General features: G+C 45.3%; 1 protein-coding gene across 1 annotated transcript; it reads left to right on the forward strand.

The window, feature by feature from the left end:
* Window positions 1-27,876, forward strand: LOC136581797 (vomeronasal type-2 receptor 26-like). Its single transcript, XM_066582420.1, has 4 exons — window positions 1-546; window positions 20,738-20,959; window positions 25,619-25,742; window positions 26,969-27,876. The coding sequence occupies exons 1-4, from the start codon at window positions 1-3 to the stop codon at window positions 27,874-27,876; spliced, it is 1,800 nt and encodes a 599-aa protein (XP_066438517.1).
* The last annotated feature ends 107 nt before the right edge of the window (window positions 27,877-27,983 follow it).

Genomic DNA, 27,983 nt, shown 5'->3' on the forward strand with positions numbered 1-27,983 from the left:
ATGAACACTAATTATCAAAAGGTCATTGAGGTAATAAAAAATATTCCTGTTAAAGTGATTATACTTTGTGGAACCTACCATGATCAGATATTCGAATCTCCTATAAGTAAATGGCTCAGTCATGTGACCATTATCTTCACTCCTTCCTGGGGACCAAATATTGTTCTCATTGAGAAGTATCCAGAGATCTTCAATGGAAGCTTGTCCCTGAAAACATTCTCAAAACACAATGCAAACCTAAAGCATTTCATTGATGGCTTCTATCCTTTAAACTATCCGGAAGACCTGTTACTTGAGAACCTGTGGATGACAATATTGCACTGTGCGTCAGGAAAAAAAGAAAAAGATACATTGTATGAAAAGATTTATGATATATCCCTACACAACTGCACAGGACGGGAGCGGATTAAGGATACCTGGAATTACTTGCATGATACAATTTATGACCCAGTATTTAATGCAGTGCACATTATGGTCAACGCTCTACATCAAATACACTATTCCCAAGACAACCGGTCTAGAACAGACGCATCCTATCAATTCCAGGTAAGTGATAGAAATATGTTTAGTGGCATAAAACAGCTGGTGAGTCGGTCGTCTCCATTTAGAGAACATAAGTTATAGTGAAAGTTACAGTGTTTTAAAATGTTTATGTCTTCTTCAGTTGTCCCTTACGTGTTCCTTTTATTATAGCCATAGTTGGTTTTGTTACTCCATAGATGATAAATAGTTATGGGCATGTATTGCTTGCATAAGTAATTCTAAGAAGTTTTATGACTATTGCTGAGTAATTCACTAAGACATAATAGACACGTCTAGTGAAATATTGTACTTGTTAAGGCATTGATTATGGATTTGTTATTAATCTAAACCAATTTGGCTTAGAGCCAGTGTTGTGGGGGCTACTATCACAATGTGTATTGTCCCAGAACCAGAACACCCCAGTGCAAAGTTGTCATGTGGTTGCATAAAGCATATTTTTCATATAAATAAATCTTATTTGTATAGTGCCAACTTATTATGCAGTGCTTTCAGGTAATTTTTAATTTTTTTTATCCATTATCCCCCACCAAGCTGGGTGCTCATTTTACCGACCTTGGAAGGATGGAAGGCTGAGTCGACTACCCTAACCATTTGGGGATTGAACTTGCAACCTTCAGGTCGTGAGTGAGAGCTTACACTCTACGCCACACGAGGCTCTATATGCATAATATATATATTTTTTGTAAGTGGTATCGTGCTGATGAATCGTCTCTGCATGCGTCCTTCCAGGTATCACTTACAGAACTGAATTGTGAGTGACAAGTGGATATTGTAGTGCAGTCTGAGTGAAGCACCACAGCAGAAGCTAATCTAAATTGTACTGTGCATATAAAGAATTGAATCTAACTGTTAGCAAAGATATTCCTGCTACCAACTAAGTAAAAGACAGTCCAAATAGCTTTGTAGGCAATTGTTTCAGTACGTCTGCTAAAGCAGACACCTTTAAAGTTATGATAACCAAATGATCATTCATCTACTGCTCTTTTGCAATACCTCAGTACTAACTTCCTTCTCTGGGTCATTACGACGCAGGGATACCACATGTGTAATTTTGTTTTTCATTTTATACAAAAAAAAAGGGAGAAAATTGTTTTTATTTTTTTAATATTTTTTTTTACTTTTTAAATTTTGTTTTGTCCCTTTAGGGGACTTCCACAGAGACCCATCAGGACCCCCTGATCACATTCTGGGGGTCTGATGGTGACAGCCCTTTACATGCTGCAGTCGCATAGACCACAGCATGTAAAGGGTTAACAGCAGAGATTGGAGGTTTTCTCCATTCTCTGCAGTGTAATAGCGAGTGCCCGGCTATCCTCTGACAGAGGGAGCCCCCTCCTTCTGTCAGCCCTTTACGTGCTGCAGTCTCATAGATCGCGGCATGTAAAGGGTTCACACAGCAGAGATCAGAGGTTTTCCCCATTCTCTGCTGTGAAAGAGCTGGTGCCTGGCTATCCTCTGACAGCCAATCACCTGCTCTCCCTGCCATAGAGACCATCGGCTGGCTTCTGACAAGCCGATGGTCTCCATGGCAACCTGTAAATAAAGCAGTGCAGAAGTTTGAAAATACAAGCGGTAGATTTCCGGCAGATCGGTAATATCTTCTTGTTTCTGTTTTTCAGGGTCCTGCACTATTCTGTGTGGGTCTGTACAGGCAAAGCAAAATGCCACAGCTTATAGACGTGTGCTCTGCAGGTCCCATAGTGAAACATAGCCCGGAAATCTCCCGGGCTATATTGCTATGGGCAGTGGAGCTCGTCCCGGAAAATTTCCGGGCGTGCCACTCAAGGGGTTAAAGGGTTTCTGTCAATATTGCAGCCAGCCTGGAATTGGGAACCCAAAGTAGCCCTGAAAAAAAATTACAAAGTGGCCTCCTGTTATACCGTGCTTTCCCAAAATGAAGACCCTGTCTTATATTAATTTTTGCCCCAAAAGAGGAGCTAGGTCTTATTTTCGGGTATGTCTTAATATACTTATAGGTCTAAGTCCCTCCCACTGCTCTCCAGAGCTCCAATGCACTGAGCTGTGGCATTGATTGGCCAATTTATAATTCCCGCCTACACAACATGATGGCTGTTATTGGTCCTTCGACCGCTGCTCGACTAATCAATGCAGCTCTCAATGAACAAATCACAGCCACCAATAGCTTCCTGGAGGTTGGATTTATAAATCCCATAACCAGGAAGAGATGTTCTGTGGGCGTCCGAGGACTGCAAGAAGTGCATCAGAGCTTCAGAGGGCAGCGGGAGGGACCTGGACCAAGCCTGTGAGGTAATGTATTCCTTTTTTTATGTAATGTATCTAGGGCTTATTTTCAGGGTAGGGCTTATTTTCTACATGATCTATGTAGTCTAATGCTTATGTATATTATCAGTGTGTTTTATGCTGCATGAATATGAAGTGTATTGCCTAGCTGCAGCACTGAATGGGTTACTGTCTGGGTTATGTCTGGAAATGCAACTTGTAAGTCATGTGACCTTGTCATATAAATGTGTGTGCAAGATGCATGATTGGAGCTTTTCAGCTTTTGGCATTTGTTTTTTTGGCTTTTTGGAGCTGTACGGAGTGTGCCTTTGGAGTGTGGCCCACATGCATGTACCTTCAACCTGCATGTGGTGAAGATGGATGAAGAGGAGAGGTTGCCTAGAAGTCTTTCCCTAGGACCCCTACCCAAATGTGTGTTTGAATCAGAAGTCAGCTATGCAGAGTTCCAGTACTACAAGTCATGTGAGTGACTGGTAGAGAGTTCGTGTTTCTCCTATGGAGTATCCTGTCCAGGAGTGGTGCTGCACAGATAACGTAGACTGTGGGGCCGGTGTCATTCTATGTCTGCCGCCCTGTCCTCATCACAGTTTTCCACCTACACTTATTTTTCATCCAAAGTCTTGTAACTGATGCAAGTATCTTCAAGTAAAGTTCCCATTGTCGACTGTTCCCGGCAATGGCATGTTTTCATGACTGCCTGTGTGTATGGAATCAAGTAAGCAACCAAACCCTTTTAATAGCTTGCCCTCGGCCCCTGGGGCTCGTTCTCTGGTTACCCTTTGAGTGGGAGACGGTAGTGCCACAGTGACAAGGCCCTACTCTAATCCCTGCTGTCTCCTAGGCCGAGACCCACAGCTCAGGCGCTGCACTGGCACATCTTAGGCCTTTATGATGGACATTAGAGATGAGGGAGCACCAAAATGCTCGGGTGCTCTTTGCTTGAGTCAAACTTTTCATAATGCTGGAGAGCTTGTTTCAAGTAACAAACTCCATTGAAGTCAATGGGCGACTCGAGCATTTTTGTATGGGACCGATGCTCAGCATAGGTCATGACTTGTCAAACACCAGAAAAAATCAGAAAGTCATGGAAACACCACAGAAATGGATAAGGAAGGGCAGGGGCAGCATGCATGGCTGCATCTCAGGCTCCCAGGTCCCACTATTAAGCCAAAATGGGGGCAAGAGTCTGGCTTCACCCCCCTAACAATTTACTTCGGACAAACCCTCATTAGCAAGGCACACGCGCTGGCACATCTTAGCTAAGCACCACACTACCTGCAACCAAGGAGAATCACTGCCTGCGGGTGACACCGCTGCCTCTTCTCCTGGGTTACATGCTGGCATTGCTGTCCAACCCCCCCCCCCCCCGCATGATCCTGCGTCCAGAGCGCACACAAATGTTTTCGTTAACAGCGCTCAGCTGCCCTCTTGCCACATGCTCGCTTCTTAGCCACACCACCCTCATGTCTATTTATAAGTGCGTACTGGATGAGGAGGAACCGGAGGTACACACTGCAGAGGGTTGGCAGAGCCAGGCAGCGACCCTCTTTGAAGTGTAGGCGATAGCCCACAATGCTGTTAAGAATGGATGATAAATTGACGTATGATCATCATTCCAATCCTGTGCTACCTCCGTCACAAAATTGTCAGGAGCTGCAAACGTGGGCATAAAGGGGACTCAAGTGCCAGCCCTTCTACACATCCCCACAATGCAGCAATACTCTATGTGGGAAGCACGTGAGCAGGCCCAGGGTCAGGCTCGGTCCCAGCCTCCTCCTTGTGTGACCCAAGGTGCCGTGAGTTGCATAGCAATGGGAAATCCATGTGTCCCTACACAATTCATTCTGTGTAGGTGTCAGATAGCTCAACACCGCAATGGGAAGTCTTTGAGTTCCTTGGGCTTGCCTATGCTGTCGGTGCACAAAGATGGTACTACACAAGAAGAAATCAGTGTGCCCAAACATGGCAGAGTTTCACCCCGCCAAAGGCCTCGGCCTCGGACCATATTTCTGCCCTAGTCAGTCAGTGTATTTGTGCCAGATAGGTAAAACACCACTATGGGAAGTCTTTGTGCACTCACAGCATAGGCAAGCCCAAGGAACTCAAGCATGGTATTACACATGAGGAAATCAGAGTGCCCAAACATGGCAGAGTTTCACCCTGCTAAGGGCCTCGGCCTTGGCCCACATTTCTGCCCTAGTAAGTCAGGGTGTTTGTGTCAGACAGGTAAAACAACGCAATGGGAAGTCGTTGTGCACCCACAGCATAGACGAGCCCAAAGAACCCAAGGAAAGTATTACACATAAAGAAATCAGAGCACCCAAACAAGGCAATTTTACCCTGCCAAGGAACTCAACCTCGGCTTACACCCTCAGTAATCATGGGCATAAAGCGGACTCGGATCCTAGTGCAGCTGTGAACGTCTCATTAATGCAGTAACGCTCCTTTTGTTTGGCCCAAACCAGTGTCTCAAGTAACATGATAGAAAATACATGTTTCCCAGCACTGATCCTCAGACCCCAGGCAGGGGAAGGAGGTGGCATAACAAGGCCAAGAAACCATGACCGAGATAGGACCCGCAATAGTCTGTCTAGGAAGTACGTGAGCGGGCCCTGGGTCAGACTCGGTCCCAGCCTCCACCTTCTGTGACCAAAGGTGCCGCGAGTTACATAGCAATGGGAAATCCATGTGTCCACACACTATTCATTCTGTGTAGGTGTCAGATAGCTCAACACAACAAGGGGAAGTCTTTGAGTTCCTTGGGCTCGCCTATGCTGTCAGTGCACAAAGATGGTATTACAAAGGTGGAAATCAGAGTGCCCAAACATGGCAGAGTTTCACCCCGCCAAGGACCTCGGCCTTGGCCCACATTTCTGCCCTAGTCAATCAGTGTATTTGTGCCAGACAGGTAAATTACCATGATGGGAATTCTTTGTGCACCGACAGCATAGGCAGAGACCTGTAACATTTCTGCAGCAAGAGTATAGGCGTACCCCTGATACATTGGTGTACCAAGAGTATAGGCGGACCCCAGTAACATTTCTGTAGCAAAAGTACAGGCAGACCCAAGTAACATTTCTGTAGCAAGAGTGTAGGCGGACCCCAGTAACATTTCTGTAGCAAAGTTAGGAGCAGACCCTTATAACATTTATGTAGTAAAAGTAGAGGCAGACCCCTCTAACATTTCTGTAGCAAGAGTATAGGCAGACCCCTGTAACATTTCTGTAGTAAAAGTATAGGCGAACCCCTTAAACCATTCAGTAGAAAATGCATAGGCAGACCCCAGTAACATTTCAGCAGCAAAAGTATAGGCGAACCCATGAAACATTGGTGTACCAAGAGTATAGCCGGACCCCAGTAACATTTCTGTAGCAAAGGTATAGGCAGACCCCAGTAACATTTCTGTAGCAGAAGTATAGGCAGACCCCAGTAACATTTCTGTAGCAAAAGTATAGGCAGACCCCTGTAACATTTCTGTAGCAAGAGTGTAGGTGGACCCCAGTACTATTTCTGTAGCAAAAGTATAGGCAGGCCCTTGTAACATTTCTGTAGTAAAAGTATAGGCAGACCCCTGTAAAATTTCTGTAGCAAAAGTATAGGCAGACCTCTGTAGTAAAAGTATAGGCAGACCCCTGTAACATTTCTATAGTAAAAGTATAGGCGGACCCCTTAAACCATTCAGTAGAAACTGCATAGGCGGACCCCAGTAACATTTATGTAGCAAAAGTATAGGCAGACCCCTGTAACATTTCTGTAGCAAGAGTGTAGGTGGACCCCAGTACTATTTCTGTAGCAAAAGTATAGGCAGGCCCTTGTAACATTTCTGTAGTAAAAGTATAGGCAGACCCCTGTAAAATTTCTGTAGCAAAAGTATAGGCAGACCTCTGTAGTAAAAGTATAGGCAGACCCCTGTAACATTTCTATAGTAAAAGTATAGGCGGACCCCTTAAACCATTCAGTAGAAACTGCATAGGCGGACCCCAGTAACATTTCTGTAGCAAAAGTATAGGCAGACCCCTGTAACATTTATGTAGCAAGAGTGTAGGCAAACCCCAGTAACATTTCTGTCGCAAAAGTATAGGCAAACCCCAGTACCATTTCTGTAGCAAAAGTATAGGCAGACCCCTGTAACATTTCTGTAGCAAGAGTATAGACAAACCCCTGAAACATTGGTGCACCAAGAGTATAGGCGGACCCCAGTAACATTCTGTAGCAAGAGTGTAGGCGAACCCCTGAAACATTGGTGTACGAAGAGTACAAGTCCACCCCTGAAAAATTGCTCAACCGCGATGGCAGGTGAAACCCACAAACATTTTTTAAAGATACAGCTTGCTGTTGCTTAATTTGTAACAGAGCCTGCAGGCAGCCCTATGAAAAAAAATTGGTTTCTGTTAAAGTATCAATACTTTTGAAACTTTGGAAAGAATTTTAAAGCATTTTTAAACAGAGCCTTTTGGGCCGCAGAAAAATTGGCAGTTCAGCGTGATGACATGCTGTTTAAGGAGGAGGCGTAGGAGGAGTAATAATATCCGAGAGTGATTGACAAAGCTGATTCCCCCTTTTTTTGTGGTGATAGAGGATGCATTTCTGCCGGTGGAGAGAAGTCTGGGGAAATCCAGCCTTTGTTCATCTTTATGAGTGTAAGCATGTCGGCACTGGCAGTTCACAGACGAGTACGCTTATCCGTGATGATTCCCCCAGGCTGCACTAAACACCCTCTCTGACAAGACGCTAGCGGCAGGGTAGGCCAGCACCTACAGGGCGTACAGCGCAAGTTTGTGCCACGTGTCCAGCTTTGACACCCAATAGTTGTATGGAGCAGGGGCATCACGGAGGACAGTGGTACGATCGGCTGCATACTCCCTCACCATCTTTTTACAGTGCTCTCTCCGACTCAGCCTTGACTGGAGAGTGATGACACAGTCTTGCTGGGGAGCCATAAAGCTGGCAAAGGCCTTGGAGAGTGTTCCCCTGCCTGCGCTGGATATGCTGCCTGATCTCTGCGCCTCCCCTGCTACTTGGCCCTCGGAACTGCGTCTTCTGCCACTGGCGCTGTCAGATGGGAACTTTAGCATCACTTTTTCCACCAGGGCCCTGTGGTATTGCATCACTCTCGTACCCCTTTCCTCTTCGGGAATGAGAGTGGAAAGGTTCTACTTATGTCGTGGATGGAGAAGGGTGTGCACCCAGTAATCCGTGTTGGCCAGAATGCGTCTAACGTGAGGGTCATGGGAAAGGCAGCCTAACATAAAGTCAGCCATGTGTGCTAGGGTCCCAGTACGCAACACATCGCTGTCCTCACTAGGAAGATGACTTTCAGGATCCTCCTCCTCCTCTTCAGCCCATACATGCTGAACAGTAGAGAGGCAAGCAGCATGGGTACCCTCTGCAGTGTGCCCAGCTGTCTCTTCCCCTCCTCCTCCTCCCCCTCCCCCTTCTTCTCCAAAACGCGCTGAGATAGACATTAGGGTGGTCTGGCTATCAAGCTACATATTGTCATCCCCGTGTCCTTTGCAGCGAACATCTCAGCAGGCAAAGCAGGGGGATGGTAACGCTAATGATTGCCGCATCACCGCTCACCATCTGGGTAGACTCCTCAAAGTTTCCGAGGACCTGGCAGATATCTGCCATCCATGCCCACTCCTCAGTAAAGAATTGCGGAGGCTGACTACCACTTCGCCTCCCATGTTGCAGCTGGTATTCCACTATTGCTCTACGCTGCTCGTACAGCCAGGCCAACATGTGCAGCATAGAATTCCAGCATGTGGGCACGTCGCACAGCAGTCGGTGCTCTGGCAGCTGAAATCGATGTTGCAGGGTCCTCCGGGTGGCAGCGTCCGTAGAGGACTTGCGGAAATGTGCGCAGACGCGGCACACATTGCTGAGCAGGTCAGACAAGAGGGGGAAGTTTTTCAGAAACCGCTGAACCACCAGATTGAAGACATGGGCCAGGCATGGCACGTGTGTGAGGCTGCCAAGCTGCAGAGCCGCTACCAGGTTACAGCCATTTTCACACACGACCATGCCTGGTTGGAGGCTCAGCGGCAAAAGCCAGAGGCTGGTCTGCTCTGTCAGACCCTGCAACAGCTCGGGGGGCGTGTGCCTCTTGTCACCTAAGCTGATTAGTTTCAGCACGGCTTGCTGACACTTGCCCACCGCTGTGCCGACATGCTCACACTTCTTAATTGAGAGGTAGAGGTGGCGGAGGAGGAGGGGGAGGGTTTGGAGGAGGTGGCATAAAACTCTGCAGATACCAGCACCGAGGTAGGACCCGCTATTCTGGGTGTGGGTAGGACGTGAGCGGTCCCAGGCTCTGACTCGGTCCCAGCCTACACCAAGTTCACACAATGTGCCATCAGGGAGATATAGTGGCCCTGCCCGCCAGTACTTGTCCACGTGTCCGTGGTTCAGTGGACCTTCCCAGTAACCGCATTGGTGAGGGCACGATTTATGTTGCTGGACATGTGCTGGTGTAGGGCGGGGGCGGCACACCGGGAAAAATAGTGGTGACTGGGAACCGAGTAGCGCAGGACCGCTGCCGCCATCATATTTTTGAAAGTCTCCGTTTCCACAAGCCTGATTAATTTGGCAATGTGCACGTTTGCAGCTTATGCATGCGGGTGGGTGGTGGCGTATTTGCGCTTTCGCTCCAACACTTGTGTTAGCGACAGCTGAATGCTGCGCTGAGAGACATTGCAGGATGGAGTGGAGGACTGTGGAGGTGAGGGTGTGGGTGCAGGCCGGGAGGCGCTTGTGCCTGTGTCCTGGGAGGGGGATTAGATCTGTGTGGCAGACTGGGGCACAGAGAAAGAGGCAGTGGTGTGACCCAGAGGCGGTGAATGGCCTTCGTCCCACCTTGGGGGGTGCTTGGCCATCATATGCCTGCGCATGCTGCTGGTGGTGAGGCTGGTAGTGGTGGCTCCCCGGCTGATCATGGTGCGACACAGTTTGCACACCACAGTACATCGATCGTCCGCACTCTCATTGAAAAACATCCACACCTTTGAACACCTAGCACTCTGCACGGAGACTGGCTGCGAAGGGGTGCTTTGGGAAACAGTTGGGGGATTATTCGCTCTGGCCCTGCCTCTACCCCTGGCCACTCCACTGCATCTTCCAACCTGTCCTGCTGCTGCACTTGCCTCCCCCTCTGAAGCCCTGTCCTCAGTAGGCTTAGCAAACCAGGTGGGGTCAGTCACCTCATCGTCCAGCCGCTCTTCCTCCGAATCCACTGTGCGCTCCTCCCTCGGACTTACTGCCCTTACTACTACCTCACTGACAAACAACTGTGTCTCATCATCCTCACCCACAAAAAAGCTCTTGAGACAGTTGTCGGAAGTCCCCAGCCTCATCATCCGGGAACTTTCCAAAGGTTGGGCATCGGTCACGACAAACTCCTTAGGTGAGAGAGGAACCATTTTTTCCGATTCATGGCAGGGACCCGAAAACAGTTCCTGAGAGTCTGCCAGCCGGAGGATTCAGAGTTGCAGTCCCTAGGCTTGGAGTAGTGGACTGCGTAGAAGACTGGGTGGTCGATACATTGCTGGATGCATTTTCTGCCATCCACGACAGGACCTGCTTGCACTGCTCTGTTTGTAATGATGGTCTACCACGCGGACCCGTAAATTGTGATATGAAGCTAGGGAGCCCAGAAACTTGCCTCTCTCCTAGTCCCGCAGCCGCTGGCTGTGATTCACCACGACCAGGAACTCGGCGTGTGCCCACACCCTCACTTGGACGTCCACGTCCATGTCCTCGACCATTACCCCTACTCTTCATCATGGCGGATTAAGAATAGAGCAGGGCCCAAATAAATTACCCCACTGTACAGCACTGACAACTGTGGCTAATTCACCGCTCACCGAGACTTGTAGATAATAGAGGCTATATGAAGTGGGAGAAGACTCTAAAGCCAGTGGATAGTGCTGGTAACTGCGGCTATCTTAACCCCACCAAGGAAAAAGGTATTGTGAGACGCTCTGCAAAGCGGCAGAGCTTAAATACTTTGCAATGGCCCAGGAAATATTACAGTACTGTTTAGCGGTCAGACCTCTGTCTAATGCACTGCAGACACAGAACGGTATAACTGAAGTCGTTTGCAGTAGGCTAGGAAATATTAGAGAGAAATTTATGGTGAGAGCTGGTTATACGGCACTGCAGGCTGAGAATGCAATTACTGAAAGGCTGGGAACAGGCCTAGATGTGTAATACAAAAATTGATGCACTACTACTCCCAGCCAGCCGCAACTATAATGCATATGGTCAGATGTAGCCTGAAGATGGAGCGTTGGGGTTCTTGAAGACAGGATCCTACTCTAACACTTTCCCTATATAAGTAGCTTTGCCCCTAAACTCTGCAAAATACACTGCAGACTGAGAACGCAATTACTGAAAGGCTGGGAACAGGCCTAGATGTGTAATACAAAAATTCATGCACTACTACTCCCAGCCAGCCACAACTATAATGCACGCGGTCAGATGTAGCCATTAGAAGGAGCTTTGGGGTTTTTGCACGGAGGATCAGGAGGACTGTATAGTGTATATAACTTTCCCTATAGAAGTGGCTGTGCCCCTACACTGTGTCTAATGCACTGCAGACACAGAACAGTATAACTGAAGTCGTTCGCAGTAGGTAGGAAATATTAGATAGCAGTTTCAGGGTGAGAGCTGGTTGTACAGGACTGCAGGCTGAGAACGCAATTACTGAAAGGCTGGGAACAAGCCTAGGTGCGTAATACAAAAATTGATGCACTACTACTCTCAGCCAGCCACAAGTATAATGCACACAGTCAGATGTAGCCCTAAGAAGGACCGTTGGGGTTCTTGAAGACAGGATCCTACTCTAACACTTTCCCTATATAAGCAGCTCTTTTGCTAAACTCTGCCTTATGCACTGCACACACAGAACAGTATAGCTGAAATGGCCTGCACAGCCCGAGATGCTTAAAAAAAAAAATTGATGCACTACTGCTCCCAGTCAGCCACAACAGTAATACACACTATAAAGAGTAGCCCTAAGAAGGACCGTTGGGGTTCTTGAAGACAGGATCCTACTCTAACACTTTCCCTATCTCAGCAGCACTTTCCCTATACTCTGTAGAATACACTGCAGACTGAGAACGCTATAGTTGAAATGGCCTGCACAGCCCGAGATGCTTTAAAAAAAATGGTGCACTACTGCTCCCAGCCAGCCACAACAGTAATGCACACTATGAAGAGTAGCCTTAACAAGGACCTTTGGGATTCTTGAAGACAGGATCCTACTCTAACACTTTCCCTATATCAGCAGCAGCACTTTCCCTAACCTCTGCCAGTGTGTGTCTGAGGCGAGCCGCGGGCGGGACCAGTTTGGCGGTCACCTTATCTCTTCATCCACTCACTACTGTGGGGGGGGGGGAGGGGTGGCACATCACAGCAGGAAGTGGTAATGCCTTCCCCGCATGTTTATTGGCTAGAGAATGGCGCTAAACATGCGGGGAAGTAAATGCAATTGACTCGAGTACCGGGTGGTGTTCGTCTCGAGTAACGAGCATTTTGAGTACCCTAATGCTTGAACGAGCATCAAGCTCGGACGAGTGTGCTCGCTCATCTCTAATGGACATTTAAATCAAGGGTCCAGCACCCAAGTAATTAGCACAAGAGTATTGTGTTGACTGACAGCTGGTCTCTCTTTGTGATGACCAGTATCAAAGCTACACTCCTAGTCATTTAACTCCCTAAATGCCACAGTCAATAGCAATCATGGCATCTAGGTGGTTAGATTGCAAATGCAACCATGGGACGTCGATGTGTAGACATGGCAGCCATAGGCCTAAGAAATCCAAAGGCAGTAAATAAGGAATGGAGATCCTTTTGTTGCTGTTGTACAGGACAAATAGTTTTCCTTATAGGAAGAAATAGCGGAAAAAAAACTAAGGTGCTGCCTGTCTACTAAAGCCAAACCATTTGTAACAGAGCGTAAAGGCCCATTTACAAAGAGCGATGATCGCTCAAAAAACGTTCAAACAACGATTTGAGTGATCATTTTGCATAAACTATTAAGTAGCAACTCAGCTACTTCGTAACTTATTAGCGCGCAAATAAAGCCTTTATCTGAATGCCATTAATAGCTGGAGGTCTCTTATCTGATTCAGCTCTATTGTTTCCCCGATGGGTTAAATAGCTATAACAATACTATCAGCACTACCTGCGGAGAACTCAGCGAGCAGTCCTAAAAAGGCAGCACAATGAATTTTAGGCTGACTTGAATTCAAGGACCAACGAGCAGTGCACAAAAAGTGCACGATGACTGCACGCTTAGACGCAACGATTATCGCACAAAAGATGAAGGGAATTGTGAAAATTTGTGGACATTGAGGCACAATTCTCATGAAATGGTATTCAAGTCGGTAGTTTTACCTGATTCTTCTTTACTATAGGTTAAAAAAAAAAAAAACTGCAAATATTTAATGCATTTTGGGGAGCCGCCCCTTCGCCAGAAATGACTATGATGGGTGCTATATGTACATAACAGATGATAGATAAGATAAAAAATAGAGACAGGAATACAAATAATAAAAAGATGAATATTCAACAGAATTAGAGCAAATGCTTGAACTAGCTTTTTGTTTTATCTATACATGCATGATCTTCTAAGTGGGGTTTCCTTCTATCTGTGAGATGAGCAGACATTAGGTAGGAACAATGACCTGTTCAGTGTATGTCTGTGCAGCACCCGAGCCAGGCCTCGGCTATGGAGGGGGGTGTTTGATGGGGTGACAGCTGGCCATGAATAGATGTCTGCCGGGGAAGAAAATCAATGCAGTGTGAATGGTTGCCTGGTTGAGCGTTTCTTTTCCACAGGGCTACCCATGAGGTAGGATAGGGTAAGGTACCGGTAGTAGTTGTCAAGTTCATTAAGCCAGTACGCATATGGGCCGAAACTCGTGCCAGACAAAATAATAATAAAAATAGGAAAAATAAAGTAAAAATTTTCCTTTCCCGTGGACCGTAGTGTGGTGCCTCAGTGCAGATATTAACAGTGGTGGCCAGAAGGCAGGAGGTTAACTTTCAAATAGATAGGACAGTTTATTTCTTGTAGACAAGGTTTTCATTACATATCCTGTATGTCTCATTACTTTGTTCCTTGAGGTAGATATACATGATAGGAAATCACAGACGCAGGGGAGTAGAGAAAGGCTAAACTCCTTTAAAACGTAACTTTTAATAATAGATCACTAAAATCTGAAAACGTGCGGCTTGTATCAACAGACAACATAAATACTGGTCTACACTGGCAGGCACTTAGTAAACCAAGCAAATGAATAGTTTGGTTCAGGGCTGGGGATGCTGCTAGGGTCTCTGATTTTATTGTTTTTTGGTTTTCTTAACAACAAATCTCATTCATTAGCTAGGTATTGCTATTATTGACAACAAACCCGGCTGTTAATACACTCGCAGAAAAGGGTTCTTTTTCTTTTGCCAAATGGATAATGTGGGTCTCTATCTCCATGCCCCCTATGTATATTTTTGGGCAAATGTAGCCCGTAGGGTGACATATGCAATTTTTTACACAAAAACAGATCCCACCCGGGGAACTATTCCCTACCACTATTAGGCATTATCCCTAATCCTAAACTACTCCTAAGCTATCTCTAGGATCTATTAGGTGGCCTAGTACCTACTAGGCACTCTCCTGATTTTTCTAATTACCTTTGGGCTATTTTTATGGTTCATTAGTGGGACACATATCAGAATTCCTATATCATACACATTTATGGTTTATCTTTTTGAAGGGCTTCTGACTAGAGATGAGCGAACGTGCTCGGCCACGCCCCTTTTTCGCCCGAATACCGCGATTTCCGAGTACTTCTGTACTCGGGCGAAAAAATTCGGGGGGCGCCGTGGCGGCACGGGGGGTAGCAGTGGGGAGTGGGGGGGAGAGGGAGAGAGAGAGGGCTCCCCCCTGTTCCCCGCTGCTACCCCGCGCACCGCCACGCCTCTCCCCGCCCCCCGGCGCCCCCCAAATCTTTTCACCCGAGTACTGAAGTACTCGAAAATGGCGGTACTCGGGTGCGTAAGTACTCGAAACGAGTACATTCGCTCATCTCTACTTCTGACGCGTTGAGCCACATAAGAACTTTTCTATTGGACCATACAGATTCCGATCTTATTCAGGAATTACCCAGATTTTATATTTAACCACACTGACCCCATATGTATCTTAGAGCTCTTTGTCTGGTTTAATTCCCTCACACTAGGATCTACAGAGACCTGATATCATCTTGGTCCTGTTCTCCTACTAGTACTAACTCTATCTTGTGTCCTCACCCCTGTCCCGTAAATGGACAAGCCAATATGCTTTAGGATACGGGCAGGCAGGCATTATTTCTATTGGTTCTTACAAGGCTGGGAACACATTGGTTTCCTTATTGGCACTCATTTGTTCCTCACAGAGCCTTTGTGTCCTGTGCGTTTTATCTAAATCTAAACTATGATGTGTTTACCTTATCTAAACTGTGATGTGTTCTTCATCCCCGTGTCCTTTTTCAGCAGGCGGGGATTTTAATTTCCCACCTGCTCAAGACCTTCACTGCAGAGCCGGGAACAGCACAGAGAGGACGCGGCTGAGTCCCGGCAGCTGAAGGAAGGTGAGTATGTGTTTCCCCCCCCCCCCCCCCTGTTTTCCTTGTTTTTCAGGGAAGGGCTTATATTTAAAGTTCTTCCCTGAAAAAAAATTATGGGGTGCCGGCAGCTGGATCCTCTAGCACAGTTGTCATCTGTGACAGCTGCAGTAAGGGAATTCTTTATTCCCCGCCGGGATTTAGAATTCCATTGCCGCATCTTTCACATCTGTGACAGGTGCTGCAGGAAATTCTTTATTCTCTGCAGGAATGAAGAAACATCTGCCGCATGCAGCAGATGGGTTCTTCATCCCCGCGGGTGACACGACAGTGGTGGACAGTAGAAATGAGCGAGCACTGAAATGCTCGGGTGCTCGTTACTCGGGACGAGCTTTCCGCGATGCTCGAGGGTTCGTTTCGAGTAACGAACCCCATTGAAGTCAATGGGCAACTCAAGCATTTTTATATATGACCGATGCTCGCTAAGGTCTTCATTTGTGAAAATCTGCGAAACCTACGAAAGTGATGGAAACGACACAGAAACGGATCTCAGGTTCCCAGGTCTCACTATTAAGCCACAATATCGGCAAGAGTGCCCCCCCCCCCTAACAATTTTTACTTCAGACAAACCCTCATTAGCAAGGCACATCTTAGCTAAGCACCACAGTACCTCCAGCCAAGCACAATCACTGCCTGTGGGACACACCGCTGCCTCTTCTCCTGGGTTACATGCTGCCCAACCCCCCCGCACGACCCTGCACCTGCAGCGCACACAAAAGTGCCCCTGCGCAGCCTTCAGCTGCCCTCATGCCACACACTGGAGTCAAAGCCACACCACCCTCATGTCTATTTATAAGTGCATCTGCCATGAGGAGGAACCGGAGGCACACACTGCAGAGGGTTGGCAGGGCCAGGCAGCAACCCTCTTCGAAAGGATGGGGGGGGCGATAGCCCACAATGCTGATGAGAATTGATAATAGATTGACGTTCGATCTTCATTCCAATCCTTTTCCACCTCCGTCAGGAGCTGCAAACGTGGGCATAAAGGGGACACCGCTGCCAGCCCAGCACTTCTACACATCTCCACAATGCAGCAATACTCTGTGTGGGAAGTATGTGAGCGGGCCCTGGGTCTGCCTCTGTCCCAGCAAACACCTTGTGTGGCCCAAGGTGCTGCGAGCGACATAGCAATGGGGACTCCATGTGTCCACACACTACTCATTCTGTTTGGGTGTCGGATACCTCATCGACAACGCAAGGGGTAAACCATCTGCTCTCTGCACCCTACCCAAGTCTGTCAGTGTTTTTGGGGCAGGCAGGTACAACTCCGCTATGGCAAGTCTGTGTGCACCCACAGCATGGATGGCTAGCAGGAACCCACTGATGGTACATGAAGAAATCCCATTGCAGTGCCCCGGATAGCTGAGGTTACGTGAGAGGAAATACATGTTGGCTGCGGCCCACACTCCATGCCCTAGACATTCTGGGCTTTTTTAAAGTGCCAGGCAGGTACAACTCCGCTATGGCAAGTCTGTGTGCACCTACAGCATGGGTGGCTAGCAGGAACACACAGACAGTACATAAGGAAATCCCATTGCAGTGCCCCGGATAGCTGAGGTTACGTGAGAGGAAATACATGTTGGCTGTGGCCCACAGTCCATGCCCTAAACATTCTGTTTTTTTTTTTTAAAGTGCCAGGCAGGTACAACTCCAGCGGCTGGACATGAAGTGAAGGGATCAAACTCCCAACTACACTGTAGCAAGGTCTGAAAGGCCCAGGGCAGCTATATAGGATGGTGATTGGAAAAGGAGCATCAGCTTAACAGGAGACCAGAAGCTATTAACCCTAGGAGTGCTGGAAGAGAGTGAATATAAGCTCAGGAAACAGAGAGAATGGGACGACGCCCATATTTGCCAGACACAGAAGCATAAGATTGTGTCTGAACAGTGCACCTAACAACTGCTACTAAACAAAGTCCACTACAAAAGTCAATATTACCAATAACAACCCCTATATTTGAGCCAAATAATACCACCACACTATGATCACTATTTTTACAACTATGTACTGATGGAATAATACCATCCTACTGCAATTGAATAAAGACCACTACAAAGATCGATATTACCAATAACAACTGTATATGAGGGTCTAATAATATGCCCCAAATCATGATCACATAATACCACCATACTGTTAAAATATACAAAGAACAATATTATCTTCCATACAGTGAACATATAGAAGTAGATATCAGCTCTTTGCAGATGCTCTGCAGACTGTATAAGTGATTACAGTACCTTTATACCCAGTGATCACAGGTGGTGTCCCCTCTGACAGAAGTTGTACACTTTTCTTTTCCACCTGGCCCAGACCATCATGATGACTCCTCTTAGTCACAACTAGTCTCTGCAGAATTTGACATACAGACAACTTTGACTCAATTTCCCAATCACAGTAATAATGCCTTTCACTGCCTACATTTAGTAATAATTCTCCTTGTGGTCTCCTTATCGCCATTTAAGTAATAACTAATACTCCTTTATGGCCATCTTAAGTAATAAATAGTTAAATTTATCGCCCCATTAAATAATAAGTAATGGCTCCCTTAAAATGTAATTTATGGCCCCATTAAATAATAAATAATACCTCTCATGGCCATGTTTAGTAGTAATAACCCTCATAGCTCGCTTAAGTAATAAATAATTGCCCCTCACTAATCCTTAAAGAAAAAATAATGTCCCTTATGGGCAAGACAATGAATAAATAATGCCCCTCATGACCTCCGTAATTAATAAATAATGCCCCTTGTGATCCCAGTAAGCAGAGATGACCCTTTAAGCAATAAATAATGCCTTTAATAATGCCTTAATAAATAATGTGGCTTATGCCCCCTTAAATAATAAATGTCCCACTTGGCACCCTTAAATAATGCCTCTTTAAGTAATAAGGCTTCATTCCCCTCCCCCCAATACCATTTAGTAGAAATAACTATTATAAACAATAAAGTAACAAAACAGTTATACTCACTACATCGCTCCTGGCTTCTGCAGTACATACTACACTGGAATCTGGCTGACTTCCAGGTAACACGATCGCTATGGCCAGTTCCCTGCCTCAGTGTTGATGTGGCCAACGCCTGGCCGATGGAATTACATGTTTGTCGTGTGATTGTGAGTGAGCTGGGGCATTGTGGGGTGTGTATTGCAAATGTTATGAGGGGAGAGTGAAGTAGGTAAGTATAACTGTTTTGTTGTTTTTCAGCTTAGAGCACTTCCACCACAATACATCAGCACCTGCACTGGCCCATTGCAATTTTTCCTGGTGGGTTCAATGTCCAGTAAACCCCTGTTCGCAACCCTGTTCATTTGCCCTATTAGAGCATGCGCATGTCAAAGAGCGGAGTCCCCCACTAACACCCTTGATTTCGCAGAATGGAGAAGCCCTCAGTAAGAGCAGCTCCAGTCGTGGTGGACCTTCCACGGCAAGGCAGAGGGCATGCTGTCTGGGAGTTATGGTGGTGCCACACACTGAAATGGAGATGTCATGATGAGGTCAGTTAGTAGAGGGTGGAAACAGGAGAAGGTCTGTTTTTGAGAGGTTCAGTTTTAGGTAGAGAGAGGACATAGTGTTAGAGACAGAGGACAGACAGTCAGTGGCGTTCTGGAGGAATGTTGCTGTGATGTCACAGGAAGAGGTGTATAACTGGGTATCGTCAGCATGGAGAATGTACTGAAGGCCAAATCTCCTGATGGTTTGTCCAATAGGGCTATGTAGATGGAGAAGAGGAGAGGGCCGAGAACCAAGCCCTGGGGGACCTCAACAGCAAAGGGAAGAGGAGGGGAGGTAGAGCCAGCAAAGCAGTCACTGAAGGAGCGGTCGGATAGGTAGGAGGAGAACCAGGAGAGAGAAATATCCTTTAGTCCAATGGAGCAAAGCATACTGAGGTGGAGTTTTGGGTTAACAGTGTCAAATGCTGCAGAGAGATCGAGGAGGATCAGTAGGGAGTGGTCGCCCTTCGATTTGGCCGTCAGGAGGTCGTTTGACAGTTTAGTCAGGGCAGTTTCTGTCGAGTGTAGGGAGCTGAAGCCGACTGTAGGGGGTCAAGAAGAGAGTTTTCTGAGAGATAGCTTTTAAGGCCGGAGTAAAATAGGTGTTCTAGTAGTTTGGAGATGGAGGGGAGGTTGGAGATGGGTCGGTAGTTGGCAGCATCGGTCGAGTCAAGAGTTAGTTTCTTTAGCATTGGGGATATGATAGTGTGAGGGAAGAGGAGGTGTGAGGGAAGAGGGTCGCTAGCGCAGGTGGTGGGGCGTGGACACGATAAAAACGCTTACTGTTGCCCTCATCCACTCTTGGCTCGAGTTATGCAACTTGCTGCTGATGGGCTTCCTGTGCACCAGACTCTCCTCTCTCCAATCTATTCTGAATGCAGCAGTCAGGCTCATCTTCCTGTCCGGCCGCTACTCAGCTGCCTCTGCCCTGTGCCAGTCACTGCATTGGCTGCCTGTCAAATACATAATACAATTTAAACTCACCACCCTTATCCACAAAGCCCTCCATAGCACCGCCCCACCCTACATTGCTTCCCTCATCTTAATTTACCACCCAGCCAGCGCCCATTACCCTGCTAACTAAATCAGACTAATTGCCCCTTTAATTCAAACCTCTCATTTCTGCCTCCAAGACATATCAGGACCCTCACGCCTACGGTTTCCATCAATTGATTACTTCATGTAACCATGGTCTTCTCTTGTAAGCGCTGTGGAATATGTTGGCGCTATATAAATGAAGATTATTATTATTAAGATTATTATTATTTAGATTCTTTTTCCTGGGTGAATGAAAGTCTAGTTTTATTTCGGTCATCAGCTTCCCTCTTGTGGTAGTTCTCATAGCTGTTTCTAGGGATTAATTAGGGTTGCAGGAGCCTCTTGGAACACTGTGGGGATATGGACTTGACATCCTACAAAATCCACATATAAGAAAGAAAGCAAGAAATACAATAGTTCTTTCAACTATAGTTTGTGAGTGTTATGGAGCCAGGGTAGAACTCTACCTCTTTTCAACTGGAGAGGATCACCATATTGCCATCAGGAAGATTGGGTGGTGGAGGGCCTTGGGCAGGTACCAATGTGCCTTACCTATAATTTGTCCCTAGCAGCTGCTATGGGTAATGGTTGCCATTGTTGCAGCAAACCATATATGTCAAGCATGCAAAATGGTACGATTGTGTAGAAAAAGTACCATATACTCCTTGAGGCTTTTCTATTTCACTGTTTTTATATGTTTCAATGTGTGGTTATAGATTTGTTTCCCTTTTATTCCAAAGGTATATCATACTTTGATGTATCTAGAACTTTTTGGTGAACTGGTTTTCCAGAGAAATGGAGAAATCTCAGAAGACTACGAAATTCATAACTACATTATAGTCAATAAAACATTGTTCTCAAGTATTGTTCCCTGCATTTCACTTGAATTTTCACATATGCCCAGCTTAAAAGCCATTCAAATCAATGAAAGCTTAATTCAGTGGAAAACTATCAACAATGAGGTAATGTATCATCATCATGAAACTTTGTGAGTTAAGTTTTGACATTTCTTCAGTGAATCTGAACAAATAATTGGCATCTACAAGAACTAACTCTAATGCTTTAACCCAAAGTATTCCTTAATGGTATCATCTAATCTTAAGCCCCATTTACACAAGATGAATGTCGAGCAAATAATGCCCGACACTTGTCCCCGCACATACTCGCTCCTACGCTGTCATACAAGAGCGAGTGTCACTGGCTCTCTGACAGAGCGGCAGTACAGGGGCAAGGCAGCTGGAGGAGATTTCTCTCCTTTCTCCCCATTCAGGATCTTTGCTCACTGTTTATGCTGAATAAAATCCTGAACGATGATCATTCACTGTAAATAGCCACTGGAGAGCGAGGAGTGAAATCTCCTCCAGCTGCCATGCTGCGAGTCAACGATACTCGCTCCTGTGCAACAGCATGGGAGAGAGTACAAGCGGAGACAAGTGTCGGGCATAGTTTGCCCGACCTTCGTCTTGTGTAAATGGGGCTTTAGGCATTTGTGGCAATTTCCAAGGAGATACCACCACTGTCCAATCAGCAGAGTTTGAGCTCTGTGACCACCCCTGGTTTCTGGAACAAAGTCACAAAAAAGCTAAGAAAATATTGAGCTACTGTTGCAGGTAGGGACAGGTGTCACGGGAACCAGAGTATGATGTGGCCTGCAAAGATACATATATATTTATTTTAACAAATGTATTTTGGGAATAGGTTAGGAATGGAAGCTTCTGTTAATAGATAAAGTATGAAGTTATTACAGAAATGTTCGATAATCTCACTAACTCTACCTAAGGATATATGCTCTAATGTGTGCAGAATAACAATCTTTTACAAATCACAAAGTGTAGCAATAAAACACAAAGTAGTACCACTGAATGTTTTAACCCAGCAGTGGAGGTCACCTGCACACAGTCTGAAATTAATGCAAATGTTATTCAAACTCTTGTCTACAACTGGTGGATGAATATGCATTTCTCTGGCATTGGCCTGAGCTTATGTATTTTAACAGGCAGGACTGCGCTTCAGTCACTGCCTGTGGGCACACATTGTTTTTTTTCTGAGGACCCACCTCACTTACATATATCTCTAGTGTGATTGGTACTGTAGCATAGGTGAAGTGTGTTTGGACATCTGTTGGGGCTACCCCACACAGCTGCAGGATGATGTAAACTCTCTGTAGCAGTCTCTCTGTCGTCCCTGCAGCTTTGTTTTATCAGCAATGTTGGTTCTGATTATGAGGCCGCACTTCTCAGTTCAGGTTTCTTCCTTTCTCGTGCCACTAGCACTCTCTAACAGGCACAAAATCTCTAGGACACATTGTGACAGCCGAGTGCATACCTTTGTTGGGGCGCTGGTGGGGAAATAAGATGGTTGTCAATGGTGGCTCTACCGTACTAGACCGTAGTATTTAGAAGCAGCCTGGCCCAGCTGCACACAGTGGCAAGTAGAGATAACAGTAACAATAGCGAGTAAATTGAATTGTTCTCGTGATGCCAGTACCTTTGAGTAGAAATTATCTGGTTGGTCAAAAATAAAGAGTCCACACCAGCTTTGATAACATAAACCGAAGGTATACAGTTTACTCCACATTTGCAAAGATTTCAAAAACCAGTTCCAACGTTATAGTTTCCTATTAGTAGTAATTCCAACAGTTTAGCCTTTAACAACAAACACATATACAAATTTCAGGATTATAACTTGAAAAGACTTTCTCTTCTCTGAGCTTCAAGGGGTCTGCCCGGTCTGGGATTCTTCTTCCAGCAGGAATGAAAAAGACTCCACTCTGGCCTATGGAGCTTGACTTGAGCCCAGCTTTCTTAGGCTCTACTTGAACTCTTCTTTAGTTCCACACACACACCTCTCCTACTCTGTTATCTAAAGTCCCTCCTCTCATCCCATGCTCTACATTTTTATAGTTGCACTCATAATCAAACCCGAGCTATGGGTGAGCTACCTAGCCAATCCTAGGCATGCTTAGGGTAACTGACATGGTAACTGGCAAGACACATAAGGTTAGGATAACACAGACACCAGACAAATGACCTAACATTGACCCAGACAGAGCCAATAGACATAACAACACAGTCTATCACATCCAACAGTACAAACACATAAACACACCACAGAAGACAGAGATTGAAGTGTTGGAGGCACCCCTATTCTGGGGCACTACAGGACACATCTCACACGTGTCTCTCAGCTGACTCCTCACTCCTCTGACAGCTCTCTCTCCCTGCAATGCAGTTTCTTAAGGCTAAGCACCACTTAGATCACTCCCCTCTCTTCATCAGAGATTGTTGTTCACTACTTCCCTAAAGGGTTTTTTCAACTTTGAGAAAAAAAGTGCTTCCTGCAGTTTTACAGGCACCACAAGCAAGCATAGATGGCTGTTTTAAAATATATATCCACTCCTTAGGACATCATCCAGCTGGAGTGCAAAGTAAGACAGTCCAAGTACAAGACTTACATAGTAAAATCTTGGGGAAACATAGCCACTATGAATTACCCCCACAATTTATTACCAACTCAAAAGCTTCCCAGACCACTGCTGAAGTGACAATCACACAAACACCAGTCACACACACCTGATTCTCTGAAGAAAAAGAACACCTCAACTGCTACCATACCAAAAAATTAGGGAGGTCGGTTGGGACACAATTTGTTGGCTGCCACGAGAGTGGCCACGTAGTGCTGGAGAGGCCTATAACATACCTTGCCCTGGGCTCTTTGTGCCCCTAATGCCTCTAACACCCTCCTTTCTCAATTCTCCAGCCCCCAGGCCATGTCAGGCTGGCTTACCCCTAGCCCTTCAGCCCTTGTCTGGCTTTCCTTTCTAAAATATTTGCTTCTTCTATATACTCTTAAGTCTGCATGCAATTTTGTCTTATTCTCCTAACCTAAATCTTCAGGATATTTAATAACTTTGTGGGAAGTGACAACTGATCATCAAAATGAAACTGCTCGTCAATTGACTTATCGTAATTTTTAAATCAGTAATCAATGGTAATCCACAAAAAAAATTAAATCAAGAAAATTTGTCACACTAGTATTAATGATAGGGGTGAAATAAAGATGAAAGTCATCATTACTTAGTGCACTAAGGAATATATCTGGAGAAATCCGCTTCCTCCCATATGAAGAAAATATGGTCTATGAATTTCTGCCATAATACCTGACTCACCCAAATCTATTCTCCTAGGAAGATGAATGTGTCCCACCAGTCCATATAGAGGTTTGCTAAGCTAGCTAATCTGTTCTCCATAGTAGTTCCCCTTATCTGTAAGTAGAACTCATAGTTATATATAAAATAATTATACTGCAGGCTGAATTTTATACATTATGCAATAGATTTGAACTTGATAATCCCATAGATCGCTCCTTTTTATATAAGAAGAAGACTTATTCACAGCCTTTTATAGATTCAAAGACTGTATATAATAAGGTTACATCCAGTATATATGAATCTTCCATTTTATTTTTATCCCAGCTCTTGCAAAATGTGTGCTGTATACTTTAAGTGAGCAGATTGTGATTTGACATGGTTGTAAATATTCAATTAAATATCTGGAAAAGTTGCCTTACAACAGTCATTACATTACAGTTGGGAAAAATAAAATCAAGGATTCATATATACTTTTCACTTGCAAATTGACTACCTTTTCCATCTGACCAACTGAGTGAACACCATCTGTAGCTCCAGCTACATCATCTGTGGTGCTGACTTTTGTGACGCATTTACAGTTCCTCACCACCAGTACTGATGACTATTTGTGCAAAGTGTCAACAAAAGTCTATGCTAGTTAGTTTTGGCTTTTTTAGATTCTTTGGTCAATTCTTGTAGGTCTACAGCCTGGCTCACAAATTTTGCTAAACGTTGTCTCGGCCAAACCTACTAAAATTCTTCTTCCTTTATTTAAAAAAAGGTGACAAAGGAATAAAAGAAAAATGAGAAGGAAAAGTATAAGGACAAAGAAGGAGAAGTTAAAAGAAGGAAAATTAATAGAGATGAGCGAACAGACTTGTTTAGGGTGATTTCGCAATCGAGCACTGCTTTTTTCGAGTAACTGACTACTCGGGCGAAAAGATTCGGGGGGCGGTGCTCGATTGCGAAATCGCCCTCAATGAGTACGTTTGCTCATCTCTAAAAATTAATCTTCTTTTTTCTTCTTTTTCTTCTTCTTTCTTCAATAACTTTGCCTTAAAACAATTCAAAAGTAATTAGATACACTCCTAGGTGACCTAGTAGTGCTATGCGGGGCTTTTATGGCTCTTAGACAGTGTTATACACCAGTTTTAGGGGTATTGGTGAGGTTCAGGTTTGGTTCAAACTAATTTGGACCAAAGGCAACTTTTCAATCTGGTGGAACTGAACTTTACAAAAGTTTACTCATTACTATACTTGGTGTGTGACAATTCTCCCAAGCTGTGGAATATGTGATTGACATTTTGAAGCGATTGGTTCCTGGATAGAGAAATTAAAGATTTTGCTGTGAAGGAGGTCATCAGAAAAAGCTTTCCTTGATTATTAAGAACAGCCTGAATTCTAAGTGTAAGGAAGGCCATGGGGTTTAAGGTAGGGAGTAAAGTTTCTTAATTTAAAAGAATTAAGAGACTATGTTGTCTCTTTTGTCCAGATACCAAAGGCCCGGTGCACAGAAAGTTGTCTACCAGGAAGTAGAAAACATGTACTCAGGGAAAGGAGTTCTTGTTGTTATGAGTGCATACCATGTTTTGAAGGAGAAATATCAAACACATCTGGTAAGTATTTCTTCTTCTTTTTCTTCTGTTTCCTATCTAAATGTTTTACAAATATGTCATTTATGTTGCATCTGGTCAGCTATTCTTATCCTGTTAACCGCTTCCAATCTAGTGTTGGCCCTCGTCCGACGTTAGGCTTTCCCTACATAGCTCCCTTATCAGATGAGGTTAAACACATGTTTCTAACAGCATACAAGACTGCCCTCTGATGCTGAAGGCTGTTCTGCATATGTATGTTACAGTAAATGGCACAAGAAAATGGTAATAAAATAATTGCAAAGAATCCACAACGCATTTTCCCCTCCCAATTTAAATAAGAGGTGGGGAGTTTGTGGGTGGCAGGGAAATTGGATTGGAAAGGTTTAAGCCTCTATCATATCATAGGTCATGGTGTAGTGGTCCAGCGGATACTACAGAACACTAGCAGCACACTTGTCCTGTCTCACCTGTCTGTATGCTGTCCATGGATACAGGAGGTGCCGTCTGTGGGAGAGACCCTGTGTCTCCTCTTCTGCTATAAGCTAGAGCTCATCATTGATGTCAGCTGGCCTCTGATTGACTGACAGTCAGATTTAATTTCACTGGTGCAGAGCCCCAAGGGCGGGAAACAACATACAAGTCCGTATGGAAGTGGGCCGGTAGAGAGAGAGATGATAAAAGGAAGTGACGCAGAGCAGTTAGCAGACTCAACCAGGAGTATGTGAGGAGAGGTTGCAGTTCCCGTAGTCACCGAGGAGGAGTGTTCAGCGAGTTATTCCTAGCCAAGGTAGAGTGTGGTGTACAACCAGCTCCCTTGTTATTCTATAGCAGAGTTCCATAGTTCCAGCTCCAGCCATACCAACTGTTAGTGTATTAGGGTGTTACAATGGCAGGATATGGAATGAACTCGGGAGCCAAGCTCAGTCCATACTTGACAAGTGTCGGCTGTTTAAAATAATTGACACCCTATTTTAATGGCTGCAATCGGCGATAACAGTGATTGCTAGCATTTAACGATTTAGATGTTGTGGTCAGTGTTGATTGAGGCATCTAAGCTGTTAGCTGGGAGCTTTATTACCCCTTCAATCTCTCCATGATTTGATCGTGAGGTGCCGGTAGGGTGCAAAGGTAGCAAGGAGCTTAATAAAGGCTTACGGGGTTGCCAAGTATTGTACTGATGCTTATTAAGCCCTGCATGTTTTGTTGTTGCCATATTATGTGATGTTATGAGCTTTTATTTCCTATAGACAGTGAAAAGTGCAGGAGATGTCCCGACCATGAGTGGCCAAATGAGAACAAGACGCATTGTATTCCCAAACTGGTAGAATTTCTCTCTTACTCTGATGATGTGATATCAGTGATTGTTCTATCCGGATCCATATTACTTATTACACTGACAGCAGGAATATTGGGGATTTTTATTAAATATCAGGACACCCCGATTGTAAGAGCGAATAACAAGAACCTGAGCTTTGTCCTTCTGGTCTCCATCATGTTGAGCTTCCTCTGTGTCTTCTTTTTCCTCGGCCGTCCTGTAGATGGAACCTGCATGTTACGCCAGATATGTACTGGAATATTACTCTCAGTATCCGTTTCTTCATTGCTGGCCAAGACCCTAATGGTTTGCATTGCGTTCAAAGCCACCAAGCCTGGAAGTGTGTGGAGAAGATGGACTGGAGTAAAGCTACCTAATTGTGTGCTCCTGATCTGCTCCTCTGTCCAGGTTATTCTCTGTATGAGTTGGGTGACCTTCTCTCCCCCCTTCCAGGAGCTGGACACACACTCTTATAAAGAGCAAATGGTAGTTCAGTGTAATGAAGGGTCAGATCTTTGCTTCTACTCTGTCCTGGGTTATATGGGGATTCTGGCCGCTGTTAGTTTTATTACAGCTTTTGTAGTCAGGACATTACCGGACAGTTTTAATGAGGCCAAGTACATCACCTTCAGCATGCTGGTGTTCTGCAGTGTCTGGATAGCCACGATCCCGGCTTATCTCAGCACCAAAGGCAAATACATGGTGGCCATGGAGATATTTGCTATCCTGGCCTGTAATGCTGGACTTTTGGGCTGCATATTTTTCCCTAAATGTTACATCATTCTTTACAGACCTGAAATAAATACAAAATCCTATATACTGAAGTGCAGAATTCTATGATACAGGGGTAAGGATTATATTGATCATTCTAGAACAGCATTTTATATCACAGATTTTATGTCAAGTTTGTTTATATCTTGTTTCTGGAGTCTTCTGTAGGTCTTTGG

This window comes from Eleutherodactylus coqui, chromosome 11 (genome assembly GCF_035609145.1).
Source record: "Eleutherodactylus coqui strain aEleCoq1 chromosome 11, aEleCoq1.hap1, whole genome shotgun sequence".
Lineage (NCBI taxonomy): Eukaryota > Metazoa > Chordata > Amphibia > Anura > Eleutherodactylidae > Eleutherodactylus > Eleutherodactylus coqui.

Coding starts and splice junctions, on each gene's coding strand:
- LOC136581797 (XM_066582420.1), top strand. CDS start 1: ATGAACACTAATTATCAAAAGGTCATTGAGGTAATAAAAAATATTCCT. Junction 20,960..25,618: donor GGAAAACTATCAACAATGAG/GTAATGTATCAT, acceptor TCTTTTGTCCAG/ATACCAAAGGCCCGGTGCAC. Junction 25,743..26,968: donor AGAAATATCAAACACATCTG/GTAAGTATTTCT, acceptor TATTTCCTATAG/ACAGTGAAAAGTGCAGGAGA.